A 22,384-nucleotide genomic window follows, 5' to 3' on the forward strand; every position below is an offset into this window, starting at 1 on the left:
ACCACGGTCAATGAGGTGCAAAAGTACTTTCCAATCGCGTTTTCATCTTCTTTGACCATGATGGACCCCTTGCTTTCCAATCGTGTTTTCATCTTATTGTTGTTATGACTAATATATCATGTCTATATGTGTATATTAATATTAGGTCAGGTTAAGAAACGGCGCTGATCGGTATCTATTTAAACATGCACAAAATGTCTATAATGCCCTTAATGAAGGGTATTTCAGTCCTTTCGCACCATAGATCCGCGTCCTCTAGATCGTACGGGTCGGAGCAACCCTTATCCAGATCCGAATACCCGCTTGAAGACCCAGGCAACGAATACCGTCCGATCTTGGACGTAAGCTAGCTGGATAAGGCCACGTGGCCCATTCAACAGTATCCACCTAAGCCCTATAAATACCCCAAGACGCCATAACCCAAGGTAACTGGTTCTGAGTCATTTTCGATCTAAACCTTTGATCGCATCATTTTACCTCAATCTACCTAACTTGAGCATTGGAGGGTCGTTGTCGGGGACGTGTCTGACGAGCTCACCATTCTTGTCTTATTCTTAGGAACCCAACACTTGATCTTGGAGGAGTTAGCTATTTGTGAGGAGATCGTTCTTCTAGATCTTTAAATTCGAGTAAGATCAGGCATACCCTCATCAAACTCTAAGTGAAGTTCGAATTTATAATTTTCAAGCTGAAGTTCAGGAACTTAATCACTTTTAATTCATTGGAATATCAAATAAAAATGATTTAAAAATCAAGTGATCAAAACAATTCTAAAATTTGGTTTCTTTCAAAGCATAAATTCACCCAACGCTAACCATGATTAATGTGAGAAAAAATTTCATCCACAGTTTCTAAGGTCAGGTTTAATTCCACAAAAAGTGGATCTAATTTCAAAAAATGTAAATGTAATTTACTTTTAATGTAACTAATCCCAATTTTTCATGATCATTATAAAAGATGATAAAAACATTACTTTTAAAAATATCTTGTTAACGACATAATTACAATGAGACTCAAATATTTGGACACGTAACTCTATAAATACATGTAATTACATCTGTTGACGTTTAAACGTTGAGGTGAAATACTATGCTGTCCATGTAATATTGATGTTGATGTAAGTTTATGAATGATTTTCACAAGTGTGTGCATAATGGCCTACAAACTTTGTTTAGCAATTAGGTTTTTGACTAATTAATTAATTATGAAAAAGACTTTACCCAAATCATATACGAAATTAAAGCAAAGTCCAGAAGTGACTGAAAAAGTATAAAATAAAATAAAATGGGTGGAGTGTTGGTGGGGGTTAGTGCTCAATTATTGAACTCTTCCAATGAACAAAATCAAAAGTTCTTTTTTATTTATTTCTTTTAAAATGATTCTTTATTTATTTTTGAACTATATATATGATATAAAATTTTATAAAAAGCGTATAGTTCCAATGATTCATGGAGCTCCTGTGAACTTTTGAATATTCAAGTACTTGTAATTGTAAGTGGGATAGCATATTGGAGAAATTATCAGCCATGTATTTTTTTGACACCTGGCAAAATATAAATTTTGATGAAAATTAATAGTTTTTTATGTCGTTGTAATAAAAATTAATATCAATATACTCTCTATATATGTGTGTATTAAAAATTTATTACTAATAAAAACTTTCTGTGAATTTTGATAGTAAATAAAATATTTCTATATATTGACCATTAGGGAAAATTACATGTGTGGTCTCATGCGATAGAAGATGTCGCATTTTTTGTCCTACATTTTACAAAATTAGCACATCTGGTCACACAGAATAAAATATAGTATTTCTGGTCCCATAGAGTTAAAAGTTATAGCACATTTAAACTCATATGATAAAAAATTCTAATATTTTTTAGTCCCAAATGCTAAACACTCTATATCATGTAAGACAAAAAATGCAATTTTCCTTTGACAATTATATATGTTATCACTGGAATGTAGTTATACATGGATCATTAATTATTGTTTATACCAACAACTTTGAAATATTTTTATTATTGTTAATTATTGCTAATGAACACTTTTAAATAATAATTGTTATATATATATATATATATATTTGTTTTGGGGGGGAGGGGGGGGGGGACTTTCTAATTTAATATAGACATATATCCATTCATGCAATTATGGATAACCGATTCCATAAACTCTCTTTGCCAGCAACCAAACAGAATTCAAATAGTTCAAAAGCTGCACATCCAACATATGGATATCTTTATCCAATTAGAACAGCCTTATTCCAATTTAGATTCCCATGCAACTATTTATTTATAATTGCTTTATATCCACCATGGCAAGGAATAAGGATATGATATCCACACAGCAGTGGTAATCTAATCTTAATCAATAACCCAACAAATAATATAAAGTTTGGTCCCTTTATTACAACTCATGCACCCCAAGATTTCTTCACAATTCTTATCAGTACAGTCCATCAAGTACACAATAATAATTCTCTCCAATTCCTTAATTTGAAATCACAGACACACACACACTTGGCTACTTTTGCCTTTTCTTGTGCTAAGTTACAGACAACTTTAGTAAGGTTTGTCATAATTATAAATATCCTTTAAAATTAACGATCATTTGACAAATACTCTCCTACAATTGTCTGTCACGAGGGGCATTTGTTAGACGGTCATTAATTTTAGGAATATTTTATAATTTTTTAAACAATAAAGAAGAATTTATAATTATAATAAATTTTAAAAGAGGTTGTTGTAATTTTTGTTGTGTGTGTTGTTTTTCTGCTTTATTAAAGCTGAGGATAAAGGGATTTGTATTTTAATGAAACTAATTATTTGCAGTGTAGTAATAAGACACGAAGTCCCACACTCCACTGGTGTCTAAATTGGAGAACAAATTATTGGTGGTACACTACATATAAGTTTAGGTTTTCTTTTTCTCTTTGTTAATAATGAAAAATATTGATTTCTTGAAACTGAAATGTCGTTTGATCTTTTGATGTGTCCTTATGAGGAAAAAAGGAGACAACAGTAACCATTGCAAGCACTAATCTAATAAATGTAATACCACCGAGAGTCGAGTATAGTCTACAGTAATTAGTAATAATTTTCAGAGCCATTGGTTAAAAATATTGGTAAATTTAGAATCCATAAAATAATTTATTTAAAACTCAATTTTGAATCAGCTATTGATGGCTGCGACAGAATTATGTTTTGTGTACTAAGAATTTGAAATCCAAAACTCATCAATTCAAATCGAACGAAACATTTAAAAGAGATCCAATTGCAGTGGAATTTTTACTCAACTTAGATTGGCCCATCAACTCTTGATTGGGCCGTCACCTACGAAAACTCAAAGTGTTAAAAAAAAAATTTTTTTTTTAAAAGAATAATTTACGCCCACCGTGGGGCTCGAACCCACGACCACAAGGTTAAGAGCCTTGCGCTCTACCGACTGAGCTAGACGGGCTTTTGTTCTTCGCCTAAGAAAGAAATGATTTCTATACAATATTATGTTTTGAGTGATATATTCTAATGAAATCAACAAAGGGACCCAAAAAACAATATTCAACATTTCAACACTTAAAACAATAAGTGTATCTTTACATAGTTTAATTTGTGAAAAGTGTAAATTGAGCAACCCCCAACACTTTACTTAGCATCCTTTACTTAAGCAAATTAGAAAGTCATTAATTGGTTAAGCTTATCCTCCATTTTTAAGGAATTTAATAATATTTGGATGATAACCAAGAATCACAGTATTGTAAAGAGAGGGAGTTGGGAATTGATATCTATACTATCAATTGAACATGTAGCTTACCCTGCCTTGTCTATGTCCTACTCTCGATTTTAAATGTGTGTTGCAATAACTTTTAATTTTATGGTCCTATAAGTTGTAAGTTAAACAGTAGCTATAATTTAAAATATTTGAAATAAAAAGTTATAAGTGAAAAAGAAGTTGAAGTTGGAGTTGGAGTGCCAGAATAAAAAAATATTAATATTTGCAATTTCACCAATAACCCGTATAAATAAGTAGGAAGATTTTTTTTTTTTAACTTAAGTCAATTTAATTTAAACAGTTCAAATTCAAAAAATATAAAACAAAATTTTTTTTAATTTATTTTATAATAATATAATGAATACCTATTTAAAGCCCTTTGGGTCCATTAGACACAAAGTTCTAGCCCATCTTGTTGAGTTATGGGCTTTCCAAACATTGGGCCTCATCACTTATTAATTGATTTCAACCTTGGTTGGGCTTAATGCTCCATCACTTACTAAGTTATTCCATGGACCTCTTGCATGAAACATCTTACCACTCTTGCACAATTTTTTTGCAGTCGAAATGCTTATCTAATTTTATATTTTTTTTAAAGTGAAATCGATCGACTATTATTTTTTTTGAATAAGTCGATTACAATCATCATATCAAATATGAATATCTAACAACTATACAACAACAATAATAACACATACTATTAAAAGAAGACTATACATATTATTTAAGTAGAAACATCCCAGTCATTGGTGAAATTCGAACCCACAACTTAAAAGTCACGAGACCTCAACTTTGCTAATTAAGCTAACTTCAATTTCAATATGCGTAGATGTTTCGAAGACTAACAATCACATCCTCAACAAATGTCATTACAGTATCACGGGTATTATCACCACTAGCACTAGTTATGATGTCACTGATGGACTCTTTTATCACGTAACAAAATACTTTTTTGCTCATAGAGTGTCTCTAATTATACTTAACTATGAAGATTTCCACCAACACGCCTTAGACCTCCGCAACAAGAACAACTTTCATACTCGTATTGTATGATCATGTTAAGGGAAACTTTCATTCGGATCAAGTTTGATCAAAGTTGAATTAATTATACAATGGCAATTATAGGTCCATTTAACTAATCTGATGTGGATAATAATTTTTCCGTATCTTCCTTGATAAACTATAAGAAGAAAATTGAATTTAAAAATAAAAAAGTCTTACAGTAAATAAATTTAGTGTTATGTATTTCAGAAGAATTTGATTACAATAAATTATTAATTTATTACTATGATTATTATTATTAATGTTGGAAAAAAATGTAATTTACCCCATATATGAGAAATAAGCAAAAAAATTATATAAAAAAAAATAAAATTATCCCGCTATCTAAATTATTGTTAATGAATAATTTATTTTATTTTTTAAAATACAAAGAAATAATTTAATTTTCTTTTACAAGGCAACACATTCAATATTTTTTATATCATAGGGGTAAATTGCAATCATCTATTTAATTTTGTTTTGATATCAAATTTAGGTAAATTAGATTTTATTTATTTTTTGATTGATTATACTAATTATTATTATATAATGATATAATTGAATTAAATTACAAATATTAGTTTAGATCTGACAATTTTTATTTTAATTTTTTTGAATTAGAGTTTTGGAAGGAGAAAGAAGTATAAATTGAAAAGGAAACATAGTGAGAAAAGGGAAAAAAACCCGGAAAAAGATTGAGCCGTTACAGGAATCCTGGTTCAGCACCAGATCCACGTGGATGCAGGATGCACCATCCATTGACAGCCCAACGGCTGAGATTGAACGATTCCCCAAGAAATCCCCATTTGTCGCTCTCCTCCATTACCCCTCCGCTTCGTGTCAAATAACATGCAAACCCAAGCCCTTTATAGTCATTTCATGTTACCTTCTCCCAATATCTTCTCCTCCTCCAAGAAAACTCTCATGAAAACATATCCGCACCGTGCATCGGATGAAATCGACGGTCAATGACCAATATAAGAGAGATGAATGTTGAAAACTTATTATTATTATTATTATTTTTTAATTTGACTCAAGAAATATATACGCACACATATACATACAGAATCGCGCCCCCATTCTCAGAAGGCAAAATCGTCTCCTGTTTTTCTGAATTTCTTTTTTCTCCTTTTCTCTATCTAAAATCCAATCACTTCTCTCTCTCTATAGATCCCTAAAATTTCTCAGTCTCTCTCAAAACCCTAACGATCGAGCAGCTGTTGAGCTCTATTTTTCTCAGTACATTGGGACGATCACCACTTGTTTTCTTTGATTCAATTTCAATTCTTGGTACGTGTTTTGATTCATTCTTTATGTATGTGAAAATTATAGTATACTTTGATTGTTTTCTTGGCAGGAGATATAGTAATATATAATTATATACAGTGGTTACGGTCCAAATTAAAAGTTTGTTCTTTTTCTGGGGGGGTTGGTTGATCTTTTGAGAAATCAGGGAAAAGAGGGATGAGAATCGGAGGATGAACGATGCCGGTGCTGCGTGGCGGAGTGCGCAGAGGCCGGAGAGGGAAGCAGCAGCAGCCACTGCAAAACAACAACGCTAACAATACTAATACTAATCAGAATCAGGGGAACAATAACGATAATCAGGCTGTTGAGGAAAACGCGGCAATCGCTACGCGAACGAGGAGGAGAAGAGCGGCGGCGGCAGCAGCGGTTGCGGCACCAGTTGATGACAATATAGTTGCTGCAGCGCAAGCGGCAGCAGCGCCTGAGGTTAAGGAAGTTGAAGAGAACAAGCGGGTTTTGGAGGAGAGAAGGGAGGAGGTAGGAGAAAAAAAGATGGATGATTATGATAGTGGCGGGAAAAGCCCTGACAAGGGGAATGGTGGTGATGATGAATTAGCCTCTGCACCGCTCCCTGAGAAGGTGACAACTTTTTAGATGTGTTTTTCTAAGATTTATTTGTTTATGGCCTTTTAGATTCTGTTTCCATCGTGGCATGCTTTTTTGGGGACAAAAGAATGAGAAGGGTTTATGCATGCATGTGTTGTATTGGTGGGATTTTTCATATGGAACTGAAAATTTGAAGCTTGTGTTGTGAGTAAGTGAGGATTTTAGATCTTATTTAGGGATGCATTTGTTGTTTGAAAGTTTCACGTGTGGCTTTGGTTGTTTGTATATGCATGTGATTGCTTATATACAGGTTTCTGAGACCTATATTCTTCAAAAGATGGCGGATGGAAGCATCCCTATTTCCGGGAATACATGCTTGTCGTTGGCATTATGTTAATATAATAGGAAAGCGACACTAGTTCTAATTCCATGATGTCAAAAAACCCCATGACTCTGTTAATTTAGTTATTTTATTCATAGGTTCATGTGACATCATTGGAGATGGGGACTTTGCACGTGTATTTTCGCTTATGGCATGGGCAAGACTGAAATTTTCTATAAATTTAACTTCTTTCCGATGTAATTTTGAAGGAAATAGTTAGGATTGTTAAGTAAACTTTTAATTTCTTGGATGAGAAAGTAAGTCCTCTGGTGAATAAATATGATAAGTGCTGATAATTTCCTTCCCCCATAGTGGGTCGAGAATTACAGTCAGTTTTATATTATTGTTAAAAATTGAAATGGTGGTCAACTTGGAAAGTTTCTAAAAGGCAGTCTGGAAATAGTCAAGGCATTATGCATCTAACTGCTGTCTGTCCTCTTGAAATGATTCTATGGTAATGACATCAGATTATGCGAATGAGAAGATATGTGCTTGTTTTGCAAAAAATGTCTTTAGTGCTTTGTCTTCTTGTTACTGCATCAATTTTTTAAAATAATGTTTGTATGATGATGCCTACTTGTTGTTTTTCGAATTTGAGTGATTCGACAAGTATGTAATAGTAAGAAAATTGATATTTTTGGTTAAGATATCAAATACTTGTTCCACTGACTTCCTTATAATTGAAACTGAACTTTGGAATATGAAGTCCTGTAGTTCATTCTGAACTAGAAAGGATATATTTAGTTAATATTTATGTAGTCTCTTCAAGAAATAGAGGTAATCTTTTTCTATATCTTTTAATAAAATGACAATTTCAGGTGGAATAGGAATGGGGCATACTTCTTATGTGATATGATCTATGCAAGAGCTACTGTTGTACTCTGCTCTATGCAGGAGTTACTGGGATTACAGATAGTCATCGTGAAATTAATCGAATTCCACTGTTCCAATATTACAGGTGCAGGTTGGGGGTTCGCCAATGTATAGAATTGAAAGGAAACTCGGAAAGGGTGGTTTTGGACAAGTGTATGTTGGTCGCCGTATCACTGGTGGTAGCATTAATGAAAGAACAGGTCCTGGAGCCATAGAGGTATATATGCTAAGCTTGCTTCTTTGTGCTAAATTCATTATTAACCTCGTCTTTCCTTCACCAACATACCTGTCCTTGATCTTAACAGGTGGCCCTAAAATTTGAACATCGTAATAGTAAAGGATGTAACTATGGCCCACCTTATGAATGGCAGGTTTACAAGTAAGCATTTGAACTTCCTTTGCTGTCAACTAGACTACTTGATTATTGTTCTCTTCTTAATGTTTACATTGTAATATGCACAGTACTCTTGGGGGAAGTCATGGTGTACCGCGAGTGCACTACAAAGGACGACAAGGTGACTATTATATAATGGTATGTCAGTTACTGTATATCTCTCTTCTTTTCTCTTTACTTATAGGTTTGTATTTTCAGACTTTTAAGTTTGTAATTGAACACTTCAATTTGGCAGGTCATGGATATGCTTGGACCAAGCTTGTGGGATGTTTGGAACAATAATGCCCACACGTGAGTGCAATAACCCCAAGAACTAGACAAGACAAATGCTTCTTTAGTTCTTCTATTATTTGAATATCTTCAGATTTTTGCATTGCCTTATTAAACTTTTATCTTGAAAAAATTGCAGGATGTCTGTTGAAATGGTGGCCTGTATTGCTATTGAAGCAATTTCTATATTAGAGAAAATGCACTCAAGGGGGTGAGGTTTAGCATTATATGCAGAAGTCTTGTCTTTTAGTTATTGTGTTTCCATGTCTGCTGACTTCACAAAACTTGGTTCTTTTTGGTGACAACCTCATTTTTGCTCTTATAAGTTTATTAACATTGGAACAATGTGAGGCCCCTTCCCTATTTTTTCTTTTATAAATACTACTGTTGTTAATTGCTTAGCTGTTTCATCTACACGTGGAGAATTTTTTGGGATCTTGTTACTTAATTTGTTGTTGTAGTTGTTCTTTCTGACAACCTCAACTCTCTCTTACTGTGAAATCAAACATACTACTAATATGGGATTCCAAATTTTGTTCATGGACATTTTCCATGAAGCATTAAATGGTGTTAGATCTGACATCCAGATTTTACTGTTATGAGTTTTGTGTCTTACTTATTGTTATAATTTATCTTGTTGTCACGCCTTCTTTTTCTTATTTCTCTTCCTTTTTATTCCATGATATGCTCTCCTTGCTTCTAGTTTTGATTCTGGTTGAAGATCCTTTTATAAGATTCGGATATTTCAGATTGATTGCTACTGATGTTGTCTGGTGGACTGCATGCAAGGATGTGAATATTGAGTTGGGTCGTCAATTTTTTGGGTGGGGAGGAAAGGCTGATGAGTGATCAATCATGGCAGGGTAGAGCATATGGTCAATGCATGCCTGGGCACTTTGTCACATATATTTTGCTCCTTGAATCTTTCATATTTCATGGACAAATTAATTTTTTGTACTATTTTCTATACAAATTGCAGCTTCACTTTATGAACCCTCTTAGGGGATGTTTAGATATTTGTATTACGTGCATATGATTAATTGGCTAATATCCTAGAAACTGACAGGTACGTCCATGGTGATGTGAAGCCAGAGAACTTCTTGCTCGGTGCACCAGGGACCCCTGATGAGAAAAAGTTATACCTGGTTGATCTTGGTTTAGGTATTTCATATCATTACTGATTCATTGTTATAGTTTCTTTCAAATGCATCTTGAGGTATTTCTTCTCTGAAAATTATTCACATTCAGCTACTAGATGGAGAGATGGCAATACTGGCCTGCATGTTGACTATGATCAACGACCAGATGTTTTCAGGTATAGGCATACATATATATCAAGTTTTTCTAAAAGCATTTCAAATTTCTTCCATGTATATTTTTTACTTTATTTTCTCGTATCATGCTCTCTAATCTTGGGAGTTTTAATGTGGATTTCAGGGGAACTGTTCGCTATGCCAGTGTTCATGCTCATTTGGGCAGAACTGGTAGTAGGAGAGATGATTTAGAGTCGCTTGCTTATACTCTCATTTTCCTTTTGCGTGGACGTCTGCCCTGGCAAGGATACCAGGTTTGCCTTTTGAACTATAGGTGTTAATAGATAGGCAATGATTGTCTACTGTATCATTTCATTGGTCAGGGTGATATATGATCCACTGCATGTTATTCTATCGACATCTCATAGGCCCTCCCTAATATGATTCTGCTTTTCCCTAGGGTGAAAATAAAGGATTTCTTGTTTGCAAGAAGAAAATGGCAACATCACCAGAAGCACTTTGCTGCTTCTGTCCGCAACCTTTTAGATCGTTTGTGGAATACGTGGTAAATTTGAAGTTTGATGAGGAACCTAATTATGCTAAATGTATCTCCCTCTTTGACGGGATAGTTGGACCAAATCCAGATATCAGACCTATCAACACTGAGGGTGCACAGAAGGTGCATATGAGTTATTTAGATTCTAACTGATGCAAAAACTTTGGAGTAAGTTTGTCTCTTCATCTAATCCTTTTGCTTCGGAATGAAGCTTATTTATCAGGTTGGTCACAAAAGGGGTCGGCTGACTTTGGAGGATGAGGAAGACGAACAACCTAAAAAGAGAGTTCGGCTGGGGATGCCTGCAACGCAGTGGATTAGCATTTATAATGCTCGCAAACCAATGAAACAAAGGTGTTTGTTTTCTGCAGTCTTCACTTGGTCTTTGTTTATCATGCATAATGGACTTGCCTCTGCCTTACTGATCTAATATTGTCTGTTCCCAGAGATAATTCTTTTTTGCTTATTAACATTTGACAAGATAGTTTTTGTGCTCTGTGGTTCTCTGGTACTTAATCCTTTGGGTTTGCCTTGAAGATACCATTACAATGTGATGGATGCAAGGCTTTCGCAGCACATTGACAAGGGGACAGAAGATGGCTTATTCATCAGTTGTGTATCATCTTGTCAAAATCTGTGGGCACTAATAATGGATGCTGGCACAGGCTTCACTGCTCAAGTGTATGAGCTATCACCTTACTTTCTTCACAAGGTAATCGTAACTTGTTGCAACTCTATTACCCTTCAATTCTTGGTCACGGACTATCTATCAATCTATCAATGCGTGTATGTGTTAATTAATTCACTTGCATTTGGATCTGAACTGGCATTCTGTTCATTGTTTCATGCTGGTTTGGTACTTCTTACAGGAATGGATAATGGAACAATGGGAGAAGAATTATTACATCAGTGCAGTTGCAGGAGCTGCAAATGGTAGTTCATTAGTAGTAATGTCAAAAGGTGAGCTTTAGTCTAAGCTTACGTTCTCAGCTATCTCTGTACATTATCAGTGTTTGTTATACTTAGCTTTGTTTATTCAATTCAGGCACACAGTACTCCCAACAGTCCTACAAAGTAAGTGATTCATTTCCGTTCAAGTGGATAAACAAAAAGTGGAGGGAAGGTTTCTATGTTACCTCCATGGCCACATCAGGGCCGAGATGGGCTGTTGTTATGTCCCGTGGTGCTGGATTCTCGGAGCAGGTCATCTCTCGCACACTAATTCTGTACTTTCTGAGTGTTGTATTTTGGCTTCTGTATTGCTTAATTATCGCGTTTATTTTATAGGTTGTGGAACTAGATTTTCTTTACCCAAGTGAGGGCATTCATCGTCGCTGGGATCATGGATATCGTATAACTGCTACTGCAGCAACCCTTGACCAGGCTGCTTTTGTTTTAAGCGTACCAAGAAGAAAACCATCGGATGAAACCCAGGAGACGCTGCGTACATCTGCCTTTCCCAGTACACATGTGAAGGTTAATTTAGTTGGTCATACATAAATTAACGTTCTATATCTTTCGTTTGTGTTCTTTTGTGCCACACGATGTGATTTAAACCAGTACTTTTCTGTGTTTTCTGTTTGTTACAGGAGAAATGGGCGAAAAATCTGTATATTGCATCTGTTTGCTATGGTCGTACAGTTTCTTAGGGCTGCTAGGTTATGATTTCTGGTCAACTTCAGTGATCAGAACTTCATACTGGGTTTTATCTTTATTAGAGGAAACAAAGCAACTGGATAACAAAGCACCTGGATTTGTTCCAGAACATGCCAAGGTCTTGTGAAATTTTGATGCAGCAAGCGTAGGTTTAGTCACAGTACAGATGCTAATGGTAGGGTCTTGTATCACCTGTTGTGCATTTCGGTTGGCGGATGGCCCGTTTGCATAAAGTTTGTGTTTTTCTTGCCATCAAACGTGTGTAGTCTTTTTCATAACGAGTGCTTTTTTTAGATGTATGTTATTAGAGACTGACTTACAGTGTTTATATTTGCCCATTTCGGGCAGCAGATGGAAGTCTGATATTTACTTTTTAGTTTTATGCTCATCAGGCCCTCTCTCTCTCTGTGTGTGTCTCCCTCTGTTTGGCCCCCTATTGAATAACCGTGGTCTGAAGATGATTACTTCTTTATGGAGATTTGTTAAGATTTCATGAAGTTATCTATTCCATTTGAGATATGGAAGGCATCATAGTGCTACTTACTATCTTTGTGAGAGTGATATGGATCTTGGTTATGATTGATGTATGCTGAAGGTTAATCATTACATATAATCGTGTTTTTTATGTGTTTTTATTTTATTTCATTTTACTTGTGTGATTTTGATGTGTTTCTGATGCTGCGTCGTACAGCATATTATGGTGATTGCTAACTGGTCATATGTCAGTATGATCTTTGAGAAAAAGCAAGTACGATCATAATGCGCTTGACCCTGCTTCGAAGTGGTGTTTAACGCCTGGCATTATCTGATGTGCTCCCATTTCCATTGGTATAAAAAGATGGTTACAGTAAAATAATTTGACAGGTTGTGGACTTCGATCGATTTTCCTAGTTTTGTTCTCAAGATTCGTATGTTAAAAATGTCAAGTCTTTAATTAAGAAAACCAGGCATCTTAGGCTAGTGCAAATATCCAGCTCAATGGCTTAAAACCCCAGAAAAAATTGAAAGAGTGAAGCCATCTTGTTTTATTCAGTAGAGAAACAAAGGCTCCAGAGAAAAGCGATCAGTCAGTACACATTGGGATTACAAACGACTCTATGTCAATAGCGCCGATATGATGTGCTGTGGCGCTAACAGTTGGACTGATGTGCAGGAAAAAATCATTTTGGCCATCTTTGGATCAAGACTATTGTTTGTTCAACAGATGTTGAGGCCCACGTTGCAATTTCATCGGATTAAGAAGCTGTTGTATTGCTGCAGTGGAAGCACTCTAAAAACTCAGATGTTGGATCTTTTGAGATAGCTTCCTTAAACAGCCTGCATCTCTGCTTTTGAGGCAAAAGATTGTGATGGAGAGGCAAAGAGAATGTTGCATTTCCGCGTCTTTGGAGATACATGCGTGAGATATTTCCTTCAAAGAAGCTGGCATCTGGGTCCTGTGTTAGTTTTAATACATTCTTCTGGTGGTGGAGGTATCCAAAAAGGGTGGAAGAATTGCCGCATCTTCAACCTTTTCTTCCTTTGTGGTTCCAAATGCTCCATTGACATATTAACTGCCGGTTTTGCACACTGAACCCGTTTTCTTTTCTAGAAAAAGGGATAATTCACCACCCTCTTGAGATTTGTTGTAATTACACGTAAATTCGTTGTGGTTCGAAAGACTACTTTTACCACCCTTAATGTTTGTTTGCATCCGACAAATAGATCGATTTGGTAAAACTCGTTAGTTGGATAATTAAGCCAAGCCATCTAATTACAAAATTTGCTAACATCTATTCGTTACAACAGATTGATATATTTGTTAAACGATAATGAACAGTTAAGGTATTAAATGTAATTCACAAATTATGAGAGTTTATATATAATCGCATTTAGTGAGTTCGGTGTAATTATTCCCTAGAAAAAGATTTTTTAAAAAATCTTGCATGTTCATATGACATGTCCCAAATTCATTTCTCATCTCCCTATGCCCTAAAAGAGAGGTAATATCAACAGGTATCGTTATATGGTTTTTCATTGGAAACAAGCCATGTATGTTCATTTTTACATTTTTTTTTATTTCTCTCAACTTATTTTTTCTTACCTTTCCTCAAGAAATCAACTTTTGGAGTCTTTTCTTCACTTGAAACTTCAAATTTGTTACTTCCAACTTCCTTTAGCATGCACGCAATAATGCTTACTTGATGCAGCCATACATAAACCCGCAGAGAAGGGAGAACATCCGAGATTGAGAGCTGTTTGCTTATGCTATGAGAAAATCAGTTTCACATCCTAATGTACATAATTCAACAAGAGTTCATTAAAACCTTAAAAACCTCCTCTGAGAGGAGATTTATAAGGTTTCCACATCTTAAATACAGAGTTCAGAATTTCTTTTGAGCATATTTTGAAGCACTCTACAATATTTTATAAAGTCTCAAACATCTTCTCTTCTAGGAGATTATAAGCTCAACCAAACACGGTTGAGTTTGCATACAATTGTTCAACAGCTACATTGTGAGCTTTTGCATCACGTTGGGCTCCAATAGTCGTACTAGTTTTCCCCCCTCACTTCCTCTTGGTACTGATGTTGGCCTGCAGCACAATTTGTCTAATGGAACCTTACCCTGGAGTGAAGAAACGGTCGACCATTAGGAATGTAATGTAATAAATTTTTCACTACATTGTAAGCCAAACAACAATAGTGTGGGATCCTGGATTTCCAATTTAAACACATGTTAAGTTTAGATTGAATAGTTTTCTCCAGTAACTCGAACGATCTAATTCAATGCTACCCAATGAAGAACGTATTATAATGACATGCACGAACTTGATAGGAAAGTTTAGGACCTCGACATTGTCGTGGTCATAACGAACCACAAAGATACACGTGCAGTAGCTGCTGTCATGTGATTGCCTCTCGATTTCCACAACATGTGCATCACAGTAAAGTGCATGATCCTCAGCTTCCTGCAAATCCACATTAGAGAGATTATGCAATGTTGCTCTTTACTAAATTTCAACTGTACAGATCCATGAAGTAAAAACAATCATTTATTTTATTACCATTCATAACTATGGGAGAGAATAGAAATGAAGAGGAGAAATGCATTGGGGAAAGAGAACTGAAGCCGTACCCTGAAGCAAAGAACAAGATCACCAACATTGACCTTGTCACACTCTGAATGTTCCAAAGGAATTGATCGTTCTCGTACTGCCCTTTTAAGGTTCACCCATTCATCTTCCTCTTTGCCGAAGCCAGCAAACCTCACACGAACTACCTGTGAAATGTAGTATTTGAACCCATCCTCGTGTATGAAGTGCCACGCACACTGTAATTGCATTATTAAAGGTTGAAAACAAAATTATCCAGTCTTTGTCTAGGCAATGTTAAGACTGTTTTCCCCACCCGGCTAGAAACAAGATTTATGTGCTGAGATCCAGATATGTTCACCCCTTTATGATTTTTAAAGTCGGCTATCAAACTGAAGACATGTTCATGCATAAATTGGTAAAGACAACTAGGTTTGATACACATACCCCACATGTGGTTGAAGCTCTAAATAGATTGTCAATGGAATATCAAAAGGTAACAGTTTCAGAATGAAAACAGATCAATGAATAAATGGATTGATGTTATATTACAGAACAAGTTAATCGAACATAAGAACTCTTTCAAATAAATAGAAAGAAACAGGAAAGGATAGTGATTTCAAAGAAAACAACAGAAAACAGACGGACATGCCTTACCATTTCCCCCGAGCAAAGGACTCTGTAGCTCAGGAAAGAAGCAACATCAAACCTAAGAAGTCAGAAGACAAAGCTGTGTGTCACACTATTAATAACAATGTAACAAAATACAGAATGACATCAGCTGGTCCGTATTTTTCATGAAGATGCTGAAATCAGTTGTCCTCATCATTCATCAATAATTTAATATTTTTACATCTGATTCAGGGTAAAGATATAAACTTGGAGCTGCAAAGTGATGCATCATATATGTAAGTGTCAAACTGCTACTATAAACTGAGCTTGATACACCATCATCAAAATGACATACGGCTCGAGCACTGTCAAAGACTACATTTCCTCCACTGAGAAATCATAATCAGCAAAATCTTGGTTATTGTAAATTCAATTAACCAGTGTCCTATGTTTGGTCCCACAGAAGAATAGCAAAAGACAGAAGTCCAGGGAAGAGCACGACAACAACATCAGCATATAAGTTAAATGCTCACCAAGCATAATCCTTTGCCGATCTAGCTTCAAACATTAAGTTTGGGAGCTGGGCTGCTGCTTCACTGGCAGAAATTGTTGGTACTGGAAAATTTTCTGGAACTTATCAGCTTTAAGTACATTGAGAGAATTTTATGAACGTGCTACAGAAAGTATCCAAAACATGCCATCTTGAAAAGTTATGCATAGGGGGTAAATTTAAAGCAAAAAAATGACAGTGGTAGGGTAAATTTCACTTTTCATCAAAAGCGAAGCGGAAAGAAAAACTAATAATTCCATACTGAGTACTGCAACATACTATTAAGGACAGAACTCTTGCAATTGCAAAACTTAAATGGAAGTCATTAGAGAAGAAGGAAAACTACAGCTGTATCATGAGAAAGAACCCAAAATCAAAATAGACCAGTGAGATTTTATGGCACACTCTGTACTTGTACTGCCTGGTACTTGGAAAACTTCATTATCAAAAGCTAAATAGAAACAATGAAAGCTAAACAAAACCCAATAATATCTAACAATTACAGTAGGTAAAACTAATCAACTTAACATTGAATAGTAAATGTGATGCTTTTCTCATGTTGGAGTAATACTTTCCCCCTTCTTTTAGCTCTTAAATTGACAGAAATCACAAGTCTGAAATTTATAAGAGCTTTTTTTTGGCTATTTCTATAACAAATAGGCATATCTTTGCAGGAAAATAGAGAGCAACCTTTTTCTCTTTTCTTAATTACTGCAGCCTTTTTAGTAACTGTGCCTTTGTGAGCAGGGGATGGAATAATTGTAGCTGCCAAATTTCTTTGTTTTTCTTGAAACCAACTTTCTACCTGCAATACAGAAATGTAAATGGGGAATCTAAAAGAATTCAGATGTTTGAGCAACCCAAAAAGATAAACTAGGGAAGCTTAGAAGAAGCACCTGTTCCCATGTCATGGGAGCCTTTTCAGAACGGTGAATTGAATAGCTGCGTCAAAGCATAAAACAACAAGTAAACTTAGAATAAGTCAAAATAAACAAGCTAAACGATCCAGAGTAAACATTCATATTAATCCATCACTAGAACAAGATATATAAAGGAATCAAGCTTACTTAAACTTGGCAGAAAGCTCTTGGCAGAACTCCTGGCTAATTGATTTATCTGTCATTTTCTTAAATAATTTCTCCATTTCAACTATCTGTTTGAGAGGGAGAAAAAAACGCCAGCATCTCAAAAGTGACTTCAATACTCAAAGAAGCAGGGGGGTGGAGGGTAAGTGTGGCCTTTGCCATGTTCTTCTAGCAATTTCATTTTTACAGCAAGAAGAAACAAACAATGCCTTAATTTCCTCATTTTAAAATGTTGGGATTCAGGCAAACAAAAAGAAACCAACTACGAAGACGTGTTCCAAACAACAACAATCAATTAATATATAAACACATACAATTACTCAGTAAAGAGTAATTTCGTGGGCGAGCGTAAACTTCAAGTTGAATACCCAAACTGCAGATAAACTCCATTACAAGAACTCATTTTTTTAATACGCCGACATGTCAAAAAATCACCAGAGAAATCTATGTTGTTCACATTTCAGCATCCAAAGATCATCGTTTGGGGGAAAAGCATTATCCAGTACTTAAAGAACAAGTGAAAAGGAGAAAAGGGATTTCCAGAAATGGTATATGCACGCCATAACCATGTAAAGACCAAACCTTGAACAATAAGTACACCATATCAACTCCAAAATCACAATATGAAAAAAGACAAACAACACTTTCACATTTCAGCTCAAAGGAACGACAGAGAGCACCTCAGCTAATGTGAACTCAGGTAAGTTATCTTCGATTTCCATGGCCTCAAACTCCTCTTCCATTCTCTCTCTCTCTCTCACACACACACACACAAACAGATTCTTTTACAGGGCTTTTCTGTTCTTCATTTGCATAAGAGAGAGGCTCAGGAAGAAAAAGCAACTGTTCTCTGCTGTGAGATTGGTGCAATTACGTAAGTTGCTACGCAAAATGTTGACGCTTTCGATGGTTTCATTTTATTCAGCGCAAGAGTCGTGGTCTTACGAGTATGGTTACTATTTCCTTTTCTTTCTCTTCTAATAATTACAATAGATTTCACTAATGAGATGTTATTATATTCCTAACAATGTGTTTACCATTTATCTAATTTTAGCATTTGCATAATCCAATCATTATGCGGCGGGTGGACAGTGACTTGTCAAATGCGACTTTAGAAGTCGTTGGTATGTCAATAGTACTCTTACATAGACCTTGCAAGCTTCAATTTTGATTGCATAGGAATACATTCCAATTTATAGGGCAACCCTCTAAAAAATTGAACCACTAATTAATGAATTAAATTTTATTTTCTTATATCAAATTAAAATTAAATACGTAGCACGTTTCAATCGATTTCGACACTAATTTCTCCATTTAAATTTTTATGAGTTTTTTTTCATAATAATATAATCACCTATATTATATAAAATAATTCGTATCATATGAACTATTCTACAATTCATTATTAATCATTAAAAAATACGAAAATGGCCATGTTATAAATTACTCATACATCAACAATGGTGCAAAAATATTTTGATAAATCAACTCAATTTATTCCAATAAATAAAATTATAATCATATATGAGAGTGGAGATAATCAATAATCCAATATCATATTTACAAAGTCCCAAAAAAAAATTACATAAAGAACAAAATATTCATAATAAACTTACCATATGTTGAGATGAGATGAGGAACTCAAACCTATTCAATAAAAAAGATGGGGCTCACCTCAACCTAAACCCAAAATCACTCAAACACAAGTTGGGCCATTTGGAGAAGAAGCCCATACTACTATTGGCCCAATTGGGCCCAACAGTGAAACCCAATTATTTAAGTTTATACAAAATATGGTAAACATAAATAGAGAAATGATAAATAAGAGTTAAAAAAAGAGCAAATAGAATTTGGTGGGTGAGTGAAATGGTGGTAACTTTATCATCCTTCACTGAGTTTGGGGGTGAAATTAGGAACCCCATAGAAATGCAATTTTCATCTTCACCACCCCTCAACACTGCCCTCCCTATTACATGCTTGTATTGTCCGCCACTCCAACCCTGCAAATATATACCAATTTAAACCTAAATTACATCATTCAAATCAATGAATACATTCAAATAAAATAAATACTATAAATATATTTCGAATTCACAACGCTTTGACAGAAGGTCCTTTGAATAACATTTTATTGACTCAATTTGACTACGTACGACGACGTTGTAGATCAAAGATAAAAAACAAAAATTATATCATTTAACAATATTGGTCTTAGGAGAGCGACTGAGAGTTAGTAATGTCAAATTACTATTTTAAATAAAAGTTTGAGCTTAATATTTAATTATTAATAGTTAAAAATACTAATTGGATAATTACACGGGTGGGTGGGAATGTGATAAGTGGGCATGATGATGATCACTATAATGGGCCATAGTACCTGCACTTTGCAACTATATATGATTGCTTTTCTTTATTACAATATAATAATGACTATTTATTTATTGTGCGTGTAAATTTAGGTTCTAATCTTTTCCTCCCCTAACTTTTTCTTTATTTGTTCAGCTTTGTTTAAAGTGTGGTGATGTGTGATATATAAAAATATTTAAATATTATAATTAATTTATGATTGTTTATAGTGATACAAATAGTGGCTTCAAAGTATCAATGTGTTGAAAGTGAAGATTTGAACAATTATGATTAAGTTTTACCCAAGGGGGGTTGAATGGATTAAAAAGACAAATTTGAATATTGAAAACTAGAATTCACTTTTATAAAAATATAGATATTTTTAGACTTCTTCCATTTTATTATTCTTGTTTACCTCAATTATTATTATGTCCCAAATTGTGTTTGGGGGGTGAAAAATTAATTAAATTTCTCAAAATCATAGGTTTCGTTCGAGTACAATTCATTGAAATTTAAAAATCAAATTTGAACATCTTTTCATGTTTGATAAAGATTTGAAATTCGACTCAACTCTAACTCTATAAGTTAAAAAATTAGAATATATATATAAATAAAAATTATCAACCTACTCAAACTGGCCTCATATCCTAAATTCATTTAAAGTGCTTTTGAAACTCGATTCACTTAATCATCAAACCAAGCTCAAATATAATTTCTTTTTAACAAGAAACCCAAATAAGTATGAACACTACACTATTTATTTCGACTTTTTATTAGCACCAACAATATCAAACCTAAAAAGAATTACCGTGTACATATATGTAGGATTCAATGTAATTTACCTTCTAGGGATATTGTAAATGAGCATGTTACCTTTTTATGAAAAATATAGGGGGTAAATTGCTATATATATTTGGTTTTATGATAATTGAAGGAATAGAGAAATTACCTGTAACTTTTCTCCGACGGTGACGACCAAGGAATCTTGAGCAGGACAAAATGAAACCCAACCTTTCTTGGAGTAAACATGGAAATCAGATGATCCACCGCACACATGCAGACACAGTGCATGAGGGAATTCAGATCCCCTTATCAGCATTCTGATCACATCGTATCTCAGCGAATTCTCCGACTGTTCGCTGTCTGTTTTCCGGCAGTGTTTCTGTATACAACAAACGTTTCCGGCAGCTTCTTGCTGATCATCTGCCAACCCATTTTCAGGGCTCAGTTTTCTCAAACTATGCTGCTGCAGAAATACCAGAATTTTTGTAGCTACTTCTTCCATCTTCTCTGTCAGCTTCTCCATTTCTTGGCTGAAACATTGCAAGATGTAGTGTTGATAAAAATACTTCGTGATGTAATTTTCTAATAATTATATACTTTTTATTATGAAATTCACATTTTTATTAGTATTAAATAAATGTGTTTAATATATTATTTATATTTGGTTGAATTGTCGTCATTTTTCCGCTGTGGACCAGAGATCCTGAGTTGAAATTAATTCAAATTTTTTCCACTCCCACCCATCATTGTAATAATAATAATAAAAAAAAAACTGTTCATTATATGCATTGAGATCTGATACGATTTTTTATTTAAAATAATTATGCATTAATGTTTTGGACATATTTTAAAATATGGCATTTCTTAAATAAACTGCATTTTGTCGAGTATTCGATATTTATAATTTTATGTTTTGGTAAAAAAGTATCGAATCAAATTATCTGTTATAAAATTTATTCAATATGAACATATGACCTGTATATAAATTAAATACATAATATCATCTATATATACGTGGCGTGTGTATATTGAATGAAATAGAAGCTTGAATATAATTTGCAAACAAAAATTCATTCCGGAAGAATATTGAATGAGGAAAGGAAAATTGTGAGATGGGCATTTACCTGAAATTTGAATATCCATTAGGCCAAATTCCCTCCATTTCCAGCCTCATCGCTTCGTCTCCACACCACAAAAACTCTTCATTCTGATCTTTAATCTCCTCCTCTCCATGAATCTCCTCGAACCCGTATCGTCTCTCCGGCGATCTCGCCACCGTTTTCTTCTTCTCCGGCGGGATTTCAAAAACGCCGCCCACCAAATCCAAAACTAATTTAATGAAATCTCTCGGAATCCCGTGATTAATCACTTCAAAGCACCCCACCTGCGCAATCAACTCAGAAATTTCCGCACCGGCGTCCTTTTCCAGCGAATCCAGATTCTGGAGATCGATTCTGGGCGGGTTCTGAACCGACTTCTGCCGCGGAAAAACCCTGTCGGGCAAAATCAGGTCGGGGACTTTCAGCGACTGCTGGAGATACTCGGTTAAAACGTCATCGTTCGCGAATGATGACCTCCGTCCAGGCGCCACGGGAGAGGGCGGTGGCGCTCGGAAATCGACGGCGTGGATCCCCGTTAACGGTTCCGGCGTAATAGCCATCTGGGCTTTCGATCTTTAAGATCAAATCCTCCTGGTGCGTGATTTTTATAACCAAGATTGCTACTACTGACCTTCCTCATTCTCTGCACACACATTTGATGTGTGAAAAAGAGAGGAGGCAGCAATGATGGAAGTGTTTGGATTTTGAGGTACATATGGAGAATGAGGATGTCATTTTCACTTTTCTTCTCATTTGGATTCTTTTTCTTTTGATTATTTAAAATTA

At 34.8% G+C, this 22,384-nt stretch overlaps 3 protein-coding genes and 1 non-coding gene across 5 annotated transcripts; 1 reads left to right on the plus strand and 3 right to left on the minus strand.

Moving 5' to 3' along the window:
* On the minus strand, positions 3,390–3,462 carry TRNAK-CUU. The gene has a single exon. It is a non-coding gene; the product is annotated as a tRNA-Lys (tRNA).
* Positions 5,881–12,438, plus strand: LOC105157680 (casein kinase 1-like protein HD16). Of its 2 annotated transcripts, none has more exons than XM_011074122.2 (17): positions 5,881–6,102; positions 6,266–6,699; positions 8,007–8,138; positions 8,227–8,300; positions 8,384–8,453; positions 8,551–8,606; positions 8,725–8,796; positions 9,652–9,746; positions 9,834–9,900; positions 10,023–10,152; positions 10,299–10,517; positions 10,618–10,748; positions 10,932–11,106; positions 11,264–11,354; positions 11,440–11,597; positions 11,682–11,870; positions 11,984–12,438. In XM_011074122.2, the coding sequence occupies exons 2-17, from the start codon at positions 6,298–6,300 to the stop codon at positions 12,041–12,043; spliced, it is 2,121 nt and encodes a 706-aa protein (XP_011072424.1). In that variant the 5' UTR covers positions 5,881–6,102; positions 6,266–6,297; the 3' UTR covers positions 12,044–12,438. The 2 variants fall into 2 exon arrangements, with proteins under 2 accessions (XP_011072424.1, XP_011072423.1); XM_011074121.2 differs by having other exon boundaries at positions 5,882–6,102; positions 10,606–10,748.
* Positions 14,296–18,250, minus strand: LOC105157681 (protein SAWADEE HOMEODOMAIN HOMOLOG 1). Its single transcript, XM_011074123.2, has 9 exons — positions 18,050–18,250; positions 17,352–17,437; positions 17,181–17,226; positions 16,975–17,089; positions 16,268–16,349; positions 15,780–15,831; positions 15,167–15,310; positions 14,880–14,999; positions 14,296–14,656 (listed from the first exon to the last, which is right to left on the minus strand). Exons 1-9 carry the CDS (start codon positions 18,110–18,112, stop codon positions 14,540–14,542), a joined length of 825 nt encoding a protein of 274 aa, XP_011072425.1. The 5' UTR covers positions 18,113–18,250; the 3' UTR covers positions 14,296–14,539.
* Positions 19,037–22,299, minus strand: LOC105157682 (probable flavonol synthase 4). The gene is made up of 3 exons (XM_011074124.2): positions 21,623–22,299; positions 20,665–21,028; positions 19,037–19,369 (listed from the first exon to the last, which is right to left on the minus strand). Exons 1-3 carry the CDS (start codon positions 22,156–22,158, stop codon positions 19,142–19,144), a joined length of 1,128 nt encoding a protein of 375 aa, XP_011072426.1. The 5' UTR covers positions 22,159–22,299; the 3' UTR covers positions 19,037–19,141.

The sequence above is a fragment of the Sesamum indicum genome, linkage group LG3 (genome assembly GCF_000512975.1).
Source record: "Sesamum indicum cultivar Zhongzhi No. 13 linkage group LG3, S_indicum_v1.0, whole genome shotgun sequence".
NCBI classification, from domain to species: Eukaryota; Viridiplantae; Streptophyta; class Magnoliopsida; order Lamiales; family Pedaliaceae; genus Sesamum; species Sesamum indicum.